Source organism: Apium graveolens, chromosome 7 (genome assembly GCF_009905375.1).
Source record: "Apium graveolens cultivar Ventura chromosome 7, ASM990537v1, whole genome shotgun sequence".
Taxonomy (NCBI): Eukaryota; Viridiplantae; Streptophyta; class Magnoliopsida; order Apiales; family Apiaceae; genus Apium; species Apium graveolens.
Window position 1 is genome coordinate 50,612,893 of NC_133653.1, and position 11,392 is coordinate 50,624,284.

The following is an 11,392-nucleotide window of genomic DNA, read 5'->3' on the forward strand; positions in this document are numbered from 1 at the left end:
CCATATTGGAATGATTTATTTCCATTTTATAAACAAACAATGTTTTAATGCTCTTTCACTATAAAAATATGTTTTGTTACACTCGACCCAAATATGTTTTCGAAACAACAACGAACTTGGCTTTAAACTTTTTCAAGCTTTGTACATCTTAAAAAAACAACAAGGCCAGAACCAAGATCAAGAGCAGAGTTAAAATAAGAATCCACCCCCAAATTATAATGACCCTACTGCTCTTTTACTTGCATTTCTACAACAACATACTTAGAATCCACCCCTGATCCTAGGAGGCCACAAGTAGAACAGACTCAGTGTACCGTATCTTTCAAATCCTTCAAGTATTTGAATCCTCCTAAGTTTAAAGGTACAACTAGCCCCATAGAAGCTAGAATTTGGCTTAGAAAAATTGAGAAGACGTTTGAAATCGTAGGAGTGGAAGAAAATAATAAAACTATCTTTGTTGCCTTTATGTTGAAAGGAGAAGCTAATTACTGATAGGAAGCTAAGAGAGCCATTGAGGGAACCCCAGTAATTCTGTGGGAAAGATTCACTACTTTGTTCCTTGAAAAGTATTTTCCCAAGCATTTGGAACAAATGGAATTGAAGTTTTTAGAATTGAAGCAAGGAAACGTGACTATTGCAGAATATGAGAACAAGTTTTCGGAACTCTCCAAATTTATACCTTATCATGTTGACACCGAAGAAAAGAGAGCTAGACGATTCTAACTAGGACTACCACCATGGATTCAGAATCATGTAGCAGTACTTGAGATTTCTAGATATGCGACGCTCATGCATAAAGCTTCAATTTTAGAAATTGGGAATGATTTGAATACCAAGGACAAACGTGGTATCAAGAGAAAGTTTTCAAGAAATAATGGGAATTCTGGAAGGAAGTTTGATGGAAGCAAGAAGAAGAAATCGTTTATGAAAAGAGAGGATCGAAGGTTTGAGTGAAAAGATAACCGAAGTAACGAGACTAGATTCCGAACCCCTCAAACAGCAAATCTACTTCAAGGAAGACCTCATTTTCCAGATTGTAAAACTTGTGGACAGAAACATGGTGGATAGTGTCTCCAAGAGAATATTACATGCTATATATGTGGAAAGAAGGGACATTATGCAAATAACTGCAAGGAGAAGGCCATCCCTTGTCACAGCTGCGGAAGGAAAGGTCACTACGCTCGTGAATACCGCCAAGCCCCAAAGGAAAGTGCGGTACCCAGACTTATGGCACCCCCAGATCAAGGAAACAATAACTCAAGCAACACCAACAACACCAACAACAAACCTAGTGCATGTACTTTCATTATGACTCTCAAGGATGATATTGCTAATAATGATGTGATCGCAGGTACGCTTTCAGTGAATTCTATGAATGCTTGTGTGCTAATTGACTCTGGCGCTACTAGATCTTTTATATCTGAGAATCTTGTAAACAAGTTGGGACTAAAATTATTGTTGTTAGATGCGGATATGATGGTAGATATTTCAAACCAAGAAGTTATATATGTTAGTCAAGTATGCCCTAATTGTACGATAGAGATTCAGGGAAAACCCTTCGTTGTAGACCTTATCCCTTTTCAGTTGGAAGAATTTGATGTGATACTAGGAATGGATTGGTTGACTCAATACGATGCTTAGATTAATTGTAGATTAAAAAGAGTTAGTATAAAAGGGAACGATAATAAAATAGTGATTCTACGCGGTCAGAAACAAACTTGTAAGTTTCTCACTATGTTGCAAGCTAAAAGAATGCTACGACAAGGATGTCAGGCATATCTCCTCACATCATAGATACGAAAAAGTCTTCCCCTAAGCTGGAAGAAATTTTAGTTGTGAATAAATTCGAGGATGTATTTCCTGAAAACCTACCCGGATTACCCCCTGATAGAGAAATCAAATTTATATTTGACTTCGCTCCAAAAACGGCACCAATTTCTAAAGCTCTAGATATAATGGCCCCTGTAGAGATGAAATAAATGGCTACTCAACTACAAGAGTTATTGGACAAAAGAGTGATTCGACCCAGCGTGTCCCCGTGGGGAACACCAGTCTTGTGAAAAAGAAAGATGGATCTATGAGGCTATCTATTGATTATCAAAAATTGAATAAGTTAACCATCAAGAATAAGTACCCTTTGCCAAGGATTGATGATTTATTTGATCAACCGAAAGGAGCCGATTGCTTTTCAAAGATTGATTTAAGATCTGACTATCACCAGTAAAAGTTTAAACCAGAAGATGTGCCAAAGACAGCGTTTAGGACAAGGTATGGGCAATATGAGTTTCTAGTGATGCTATTTGGATTGACAAATGCCCCTGCTGCTTTCATGGACTTGATGAATCGAGTCTTCAAGAAATATCTAGATAAGTGTGTTATAGTATTTATTGACGACATCCTGATTTACTCTAAATCTCGGGAAGAACACATAGAACACTTGAGATTGGCATTAGATATTCTGAAAAAGGAAAAGTGGTACGCCAAGTTTTTTAAATATGAATTTAGGTTAGACAAAGTGCAATACTTAGTACATATCGTCAGTAGTGAAGGAATTTCCGTCGACCCTTCTTAGGTTGAAGCTGTGGAAAATTGGGAGCGCCCAAAGACTCCAATCGAGGTTAGAAGTTTTCTTGGATTAGCACGTTATTATCCAAGATTTGTACAAGACTTCTCGAAGATTGCTATGCCATTGACTCGACTCACACGGAAGAATGAGAAATTTGAATGGATTACAAAATGCGAGGAAAGTTTCTAAGAGTTAAAGAAAAGATTGATTACTACTCCAGTGATAACTTTACCCGATGACTCAGGATATTTCGTTATTTATAGTGACGCATCTCTCAAAGGACTATGATGTCTGTTAATGCAAAATGGGAAAGTCATTGCTTACGCCTCAAGACAACTGAAGGAATATGAGACTAGATACCCCTACTCATGATTTAGAGCTAGCAGCAATTGTTTTTGCGCTCAAGATTTGGAGACATTACTTATATGGACAGAAATGCGAGATCTATACGGATCATAAAAGCCTGAAGTACATTTTTCTCAAAAAATGTTGAACATGAGGCAAATAAGATGGCTAGAGTTAATCAAGGATTATGATTGTACCATAAATTATCATCCTGAAAAGGCGAATGTTGTCACAGATGCCTTAAGTCAGAAAGAGAGGTTAAGGATGTTAGTGACATCAAGGGAATTGATTCATGAAATTGAGAAAATTGAGATGGAGATAAAGATTCTAGTTCAAGCGAATGAAAAGATTTATGAGATTCAAGTACAACCACAAATAATTAAAAAAATTTGACGTTGCCAAGAAGTGATGATGGAAAATAATAAAGCTGATTTAACAGGAGAAGAAGTTTTAACTTTAAGGGATAACCAAGGAATTAGGAGATTTGCCTTAAGAATTTGGATTCCCAATGTGCCAGAATTAAAAAACGATATTATGAACGAAACCCATAATTCTAAATACTATATCCACCCTGGAAGCACGAAGATGTATCAACATATGAAGAAAAATTTTTGGTGGCCAAACATGAAGAGAGAAATAGCAGAATGAGTGAATAAGTGTTTAACGTGTCAGAAAAAAAAGCCGAACATCAGAGACCAAGTGGTTTGCTACTGTTGGATTTTTAAACGCAGTGGGGCGTGGAAAAACACTTTTACACACACAAAATCGAAATAAAAGCATATAAATCGTGAATAAAAATTCGAGGGATCGAATCTAACCTTTAAAAATAATTCGGAGACAACGATCAGAGATCCTTAGCAGTTGCTCCTCAAGTGTGAAGCACTCCACCGGTATCCACCAAGAAAACGACTTTTAGGAGGAGGAGGAGGTGGAGAGAATTTGGTTTTCTGAAACTTTTGGGTTTCTGGGGTTAGAATAAAATAGGGTCTATAATAGTGTATTTATAGGCAAAATTTTCAGCTGAAATTTTCCCATAAATAATATTATTATTAATATCCCATTTATTATTCTCATTAATAATTAAAACACCTTTTAATTATTAATCCTTTTTCTAAACACTTTAGAAATAATTCTCTCTCTTGATTTAATTTCCAAAAATTAAATCCTTAATTAATAATATTAAGAACTTTTCTTAATTAATTTATAATCAATTAAATCTCATTTAATCAATTTTTAAATTTGCCAATTAATTATTTATTTCACAAATAAATAATTATTAGCCATTATTAATTAATTCCTCCACCATAAAATCATTTTCTTTTTATGGTGTGACCCTGTAGGTTCAATATTAAGCCGGTAGTAGAAATAAATAATAATAAAACTATTTTATCATTATTTATATAAATTCTCTAATTTATTAAATATGATTAATTAATTAATCACATTTATTCTACATCGTGAGTGATGCTTCTCAACATATCGCGACTATCCGGATAATATGAATTCACTGCTTAGAATACCAAGAACCTGTCAGTGAATAGTTACCGTACAATAAACTCCTTCTATCCTACAATGTCCCGATTAAATACAAGGCATGGATCTCGTGTCAAGCCTATCTAATTCAATCACTTGCTTACCATTTACTATGCGTAGTTCTATGCAAATTAGAAACTCCTTTCTAATTTCATTCACTCTGGCCAGAGATTCCTGAACTAGCATAAGTGGATCAGCCTTGAACATTCGCTTTCTTCACTGGAAGGGGTAGATCCTTTATTGATCATACACTATCTTCGTGTACAAATTCCTATACCCAGAAGAGCCCTAATAATTGTCACTGGAGACTAAGAACTAAACCAAAGCATAGTTCAGTGTACACAAGATGACTATGATGACCTCAAGTCTAAGGATACTTGTACAACTATCACTATGTGAACAACTGCTGACACGTGAGTGAACTCCATCAGTTGTTCAGCTGTGCGAGTCATGTTCAGTGAACTTATTCCATAATAAACACCTACATACTAGCTATAGTGTCACCACACAAATGTCTATGAGAACAGACATCCTTCATAACGAAGCAAGCATAGTATGTACCGATCTTTGCGGATTACTAATTACCAGTTAGTAATCCTATGATCAGGAACTATTTAAGTTTAGAGTTATCATCTTTTTAGGTCTCACTATTATGATCTCATCATAATCCATAAAAAGCTTTACTCTAAACTATGGTATATCTTATTTAAACACTTAAATAGATAGAGCCCATAATAAAAACCAAACAAGTCTTTATTAATATCAATGAAATCAAAACAGATTACATAAAAGTTATTCCTAAATCCTAATACACGATTGGACTTAGGACATATTCCTTTCAGCTACAACCCTTAGAGATCCCAGAATGGAAATGAGAACATATCACTTTGGATTTCATTGTCGTATTATCAAGATTTAAGACTAACTATGACGCCATCTGGATTATAGTTGATCGACACTACTAGAAAAAGTAGAATAAACATCACCTCTTAAACATCGGTTGCTGTTGGCTCCGATGTAAAAGGTGCTTTTTACATCGGTTTTATTCAACCCATGTCTTTTTGTAAGGTACACATCGGTTTTTTAGACCAATTGATGTTATAAGTCTGTTTCAAAAAATTTATCAAGCGCGCCTCCCCCTTTTCCCCCTAACCAAATAATTCATTCCCTCTTGAAAATTTCCCCCTCAATTTTTGTCTTTTTTTGCCTTTAACAAAATTTCAAGTCACGGATCCCCCTCTTTTCAAGATAACATTAAAATAAAATTAAAAATTAAAATTAATACACTCTTAAAACATAAAACATAAAACATAAAACCAAACAAATCTAAATCTTATCTCTTTCCTCTCTCAATTTTGTCAACAACTCTCGATTTCTCTCTCTCTCTGCTCGACTATGCTCTCCATCTCTCTCTCACTCTCTCTCTCCCCGCCTCTCTCTGTATCGAATAATCCCTATTTGTGCTCTCTGCTCTCTCTATCTCTCAATATGCTCTCGTCAAAATTTAAAGGGTCGTAGAAGGTTGTTCGAGTCGGAGTTTAAAGTCCGAGTCGGAGTTTAAAGCTAACATCGAGGTTAAATCTAAGTCGGTGATTAAAATTTGAATTCGGTAAGCGTCAAACCCTAATTTTAGAATTGGGGGTTTAAAATTGAAACCCAAATTTTGTATTTTTTTAATTAGTTTAGTGATTGCTTTTAATTGTGCATGTTAGATTGAGCATCTTACTCTAAATTGGGTAATTTTTTTAATTGTTTTATTGTTGTCTCAATCGCTATTTGAATTTGAACGGAGAGTTGTTTATGAATATATGAAAGAGAAAATTTATGCTATTGCATTAGTGTGAATTGAGTTTACGTGTTTTCTTTGATGTTTTGTTTAGTAGCTGAGATTGAGGAAGTTTTTATTGCAGGGGGTTTTACTGGGAATGGCTGGGACTGCAAGTGAAGAGTCTGGAGGTGGAAGGTCATTGGAGGGAATATCAAGTACGCAGCAACGTTGCCAATCAAGTGAAGCATTGGCAGAGTGGCGGGCTTCTGAGCATGTGGAAAATGGATCACCTTCGACTTCACCTCCATACTGGGATACTGATGACGATGATGAATGTGGTATGTGCTTATTTTCCCTTATATAGTGTGTAAAGTACCGTTTAAGGTAATTGGTGGAAGCTATTTTAGTGAAAGAAAGTATGTTCTCAAGTTTCTTGGTGTATTTTACAAAGTGTAGAGACTAGGATGCCAATTCTGGTGCAGTTATGAGTATGTGTTAAAAATTTTGTGTTTTGGTTAAAACATATCATAATACTGACATCTAACAGTTAACTCACGAAGTGTTTTGGTATTGATTTTGTATAATTGTCTTTACGTGTATTATATGAAGACAGGGGGCATATGTTTTTTCAGTTAAGACATTGTTGATGTCAGTTACTATTCAATTGAGAAGCTTCCATGTTTAGATTTACTTGGTCATTGATTGTCCTGGGGGGAAATTATATAGGAATGTGTTACATGATGAAGGAGAAACCTTTGATAGTATATTGGTGGTAGTATAGCCCCAAGAAAGTATTCAATTTTTAGCGATCAGGTAATCAGATGCTGACAAAATTGGAGAAGTTGTGATTTACATTGAAGTGTGTGTTTTTTCTATTTGTGTTAAATGCCTAATTTTTCCTAATCACAAGAATCTTTCTATTGCGTAATTGTATCTTTTCGTACCTGTATAAGTACAATAAGTTAATAACTTCTTACGATTGAAAATCTTTCCATGTTTGTGGGTTACAAAATCCAAGCATACCATTGAGGATTGAAAACGACAGATGACAATCCATTTTCTCGTGAATTTATAGAGTCCAACTTTATCTTATTAAATGTATATGCGTTAGTGTTGCAATAGCATCATTGTTCTTAAAGTTCTTAAAACTGTATAAAAAAATTCCTGACATCTAAATCAAATTGAATACTTTGTTACCTCTAAACATGCTCCATTTCCTGTATTCATCATACTTTATAAGTGGTTCAATTTTTAAATTACATCCCCTTATTGATGACTAGGTATTTGCAATAGCCTATGTTTTGACATTATTCCTCAAATTTTATAACTTTCATAAGTTCTGTTCCAGAATTCTAAATTTAGTTAAAAATTTTAAATTCCTTTGCTCTGGCTAGTAGCATAGCAGTTCTTTGTGTAAGTTCAAATTATTTGATATTGTTGTTGTGTTCATTCATCAGTTCCTTCAATACATTGCAGGGCAAAAACCTTCTGAGTTGTATGGGAGGTATACATGGAAGATAGACAAGTTTTCTCAAATCAACAAGAGGGAACTTCGAAGTAATGCATTTGAGGTTGGCGGATACAAATGATAGGTCTTGTTTTCACATTAGTTACTGGAAAACATTTGTTTTCTCTATTTTCCTGTTCTACCTTCTTATATTGTATGTTATTATGACTTATTATTTTTGTGTAGTGTGGATTAAAAATCTTATCTGTGTGCTGTGTAGACGGCTTCGAGGATGAAAATAAAGCATGTATAAGTAATAAATTCTGGTGGCTTATTACGAATTAATGTTGGTAACTAAATGCATTGAATTGAATAAGATATGAGTGGTTTTGTTACAAATTTTTACTATACAACTCTTTTTTCATAATTGAGAATGTGTATCTAGTACGTGTTTGGCTTTTAAAATCAGGAGGGCAGTGATTATTTCCTCCAAGTTAGAATTAGTTTGGGCATGCTGAAAATTTATGTCATACAACTCATGCACCCTGCTTTTGACATTTTTATATTTATGTCAGGTTTATACAATTAGAAGTGGTATGAAATGCCATATTAAAGTTATGTTATGAATTTTGCTTTAAATTTTTGATAAATCATCAAAGACGGTTAAGAGTCACTACCTTTTTTTCAATTTCTAATGGATCTATCTCAGAAAATAGTTAAACCTTCAATCATTTTGACAGGTATATCTTGATTTATCCCCAAGGCTGTGATGTCTGCAATCATCTCTCCTTGTTTCTTTGTGTTGCCAATCATGACAAGCTTCTTCCAGGTAATATTATAAGATGGAATGTCCACATAGTTGCTTGATAATGATTTTTTATGTCTTTGATTTAATCTATGATTTCTTATGCATTAAAAGAGGATGGAGTCATTTTGCACAATTTACAATTGCAGTTGTGAACAAAGATCCAAAGAAGTCCAAGTATTCTGGTTAGTTGGTGCTTGCTTAGATATTCTGTAGGGTAAAGAGACTTATATTTATTTTATGATGCAAAATAGTACTTTATGGTATAATGTACAAATCCGTATGCCTGGTTACCTACCACAATGTTAGGCTAATTAATTACTGCACCAGATGTTCTTGCTTATTAACTACTGCACCAAATTGTTTCCAACAAAAGTGTTGATCTGTAAGGGTGTGGTGGTACTATAGGTTAAAAAGTCATCGGATTATTAACAAAATATAGTTTACATTCATCATAGGCTCATTCCATATGTAAAACTTGAAGTTTGTGTCCTGCATTACAGAGGTGTAACTTTAAATTTCAGATGGTTTACTAATGCAATTTTTTTTAAATAGGGTTACCAACCGCTTGTATCTGTTGATGGAGTTCACCAGTTACATATCTTCATCTTCTTTTTGGCATGTTTTCATATCCTTTACCGTGCTATTACAATGTTACTAGGAAGGACGGAGGTAAATAACTTAAAATCAAACTATATAAATATAGTTTGCAGCTATCAAATTGTAATTAACCTACTGCTACACTGCACCGACTGATTCTGGATGCAGGGCTTCAAAGTTATTTGCTGAATCACCATAAATGTGAATTAATCTACTTGGTTAGCTCTCGGCTTGTTTCCTTATTTTTTGCTAAATGAGATTACTTTCTCAGTTAAATGATTATAGTTTAAAATCACTTGTACTAGCGGGAAAATGGCACTGTATTAATCGAAATTTAACAGGTCTCCGTTATTTACATATATTTACATATGATATGGTTCTCATTTCATGGATTTTATACTATCTTTGCAGTTAAATTTAGTTTCATAGCTCTTAATAGGTCTTTAAATTTAATGCGTCGAGTCTGGTATGAAGACTTCTAACTAAAGCCCGGGCTATTTTTATATGTTATGTCTATATCTTCACTTTCTGGAAATGTATGCCTCCGGTCAACATGTAGTTTCTTATTTCTGTTGTTGATATGAATACAGATATAATGTTCTCAAGATATAATGTTCTCAACCTCTCTGATGTTATGTTGCACTTGTTTTCTTTTCAGAGCTGTGACCTTCCTTACATTGCCGATCATTCTCTTAAATATCTTAAATACATGATAACTAAAGATCTTCACTGCTCCTGAAAAGTTTTGCTTACCTTCCTGTTTGGTTTTCGTTGTCAGTATTTTCGATACCTAGTCAAATTCTTTGTATAGACAGTAATAGAATAAATTGATGGATATGTGTAGTACTTGATGTTTGGATTAGATGAATATGTTGTACCAGATGTTTGAATATTGGTTGTTAGATTTATAGATAACTGGTATTATGCAGCAATTGGTTTTGGTAGTTCATTGGTTTGACAAATTTTTGACATCTATATTTTTAAAATGTGCATTAGTAAAACAGGTACATACATCATTACACTGGAAAATGATGTATGTCAAAGCTTAATACATCAGTTTTAGTTGAACATTGACATCAACAATACTGATTAAAATCGATGTTAAATACTAAAACAAATCTTAAAATAGAAAAATGATGTTATTAAGCTTTATAGACATCGGTTTGTCATCAATAGATATCGGTTTGAAATAAAGAACCGATGTCAAAAGTTAGGTTTACATCAGTTTATCTTGAAAACCGTTGTTACTGGTATTAGTAATATCAGTTTAATGGGTAAATGGAAATATTTTGCTTATCTCACATATGTTTAAATTGATAAAAATATCATATTATGATAATATATGAAGATTAGATATGCATTAGAAATTTAACATCTTTGAAAACTGATGTTAAATGAGGGTTTTTAACATCACCCACGAAGACATCAGATTTTTTTATTCATAGACATCGATTTTTAGCCGATGTTTATTCTACTTTTTCTAGTAGTGTGATTGACCAAATCTGCACATTTTCTTCCAATTAATGACAAGTACACCATAGAGAAATTAGTCAATTTATATTTGAAGGAAGTAGTGGTTAGACATGAAGTGCCAGTTTCAATTGTGTCAGATAGGGACACAAGATTCACATCAAGATTTTGAAAAAGTTTCCAGGAATGTTTAGGAACGAGACTAAATATAAGTATGGCTTACCATCCCCAGATAGATGGACAAAGTGAGAGGACAATATAGACGATTGAATGTGGCGCCTCCAAACCCGGGTCAAAGTTTGGGGTTCACAACATACACACATAATATATAAACCTGCTTATGACAATAATAAAAATAATAATAATAATAATAATAACAATAAGAAGAAGAATAACAATAACAATAAGAAGAAGAATAAAAATACAACAAGAATAACAATAATAAGAACAACAAGAATAACAATAACAATAATAAGAATAACAATAATAATAATAAGAATTGAAATTACACCTAGAGGGGGGGTGAATAGGTGATTATGGCTAATTATGATTACTTTTAAATTTTACCCGAAAATGGCTTACTGAGATTTTACCAACAGAACTATAATTTGACAATGATAGTAAGCTGATATGACTAAATGCAATGCAGAAAATAATGTGCAGGAAAGTAAATAAAACACACAAGAATTTTAGCCATGTTCGACCCCTAAGCCCCTATGGTCTACGTCCTGGTCCCTTACCAACTTGGTAAGAGAATATATTATTGATCAATGAAGGTTACAACTACAAGATACAACAATATATCTCCCTTTATCCCAGCTGCTGATAATGGCTTGCTGAAACCCTGTTTAAGAACCT

The 11,392-nt window shown here is 33.7% G+C and overlaps 1 protein-coding gene across 19 annotated transcripts; it reads left to right on the forward strand.

The window, feature by feature from the left end:
* Window positions 1-5,768: 5,768 nt before the first annotated feature.
* Window positions 5,769-10,026, forward strand: LOC141671873 (TNF receptor-associated factor homolog 1a-like). Of its 19 annotated transcripts, none has more exons than XR_012555281.1 (6): window positions 5,769-6,053; window positions 6,355-6,550; window positions 7,689-7,804; window positions 8,400-8,488; window positions 8,614-8,649; window positions 9,020-10,026. XR_012555281.1 is itself a non-coding variant. In XM_074478297.1 (4 exons), the coding sequence occupies exons 2-3, from the start codon at window positions 6,370-6,372 to the stop codon at window positions 7,799-7,801; spliced, it is 294 nt and encodes a 97-aa protein (XP_074334398.1). In that variant the 5' UTR covers window positions 5,769-6,053; window positions 6,355-6,369; the 3' UTR covers window positions 7,802-7,804; window positions 8,400-10,026. The 19 variants fall into 19 exon arrangements, 2 of the variants coding, with proteins under 2 accessions (XP_074334398.1, XP_074334396.1); XR_012555273.1 differs by having other exon boundaries at window positions 7,689-7,783; window positions 8,400-9,136; window positions 9,233-9,282; window positions 9,723-10,026; XR_012555274.1 differs by having other exon boundaries at window positions 7,689-7,783; window positions 8,400-8,649; window positions 9,020-9,136; window positions 9,233-10,026.
* Window positions 10,027-11,392: the final 1,366 nt, after the last annotated feature.

Excerpts from the sequence above, each read along its gene's own strand:
- LOC141671873 (XM_074478295.1), top strand. The coding sequence starts at position 6,370 with ATGGCTGGGACTGCAAGTGAAGAGTCTGGAGGTGGAAGGTCATTGGAG. Across the intron at positions 6,551-7,688 it reads TGATGACGATGATGAATGTG|GGCAAAAACCTTCTGAGTTG; the intron begins GTATGTGCTTAT and ends AATACATTGCAG. Across the intron at positions 7,784-8,399 it reads TTCGAAGTAATGCATTTGAG|GTATATCTTGATTTATCCCC; the intron begins GTTGGCGGATAC and ends TCATTTTGACAG.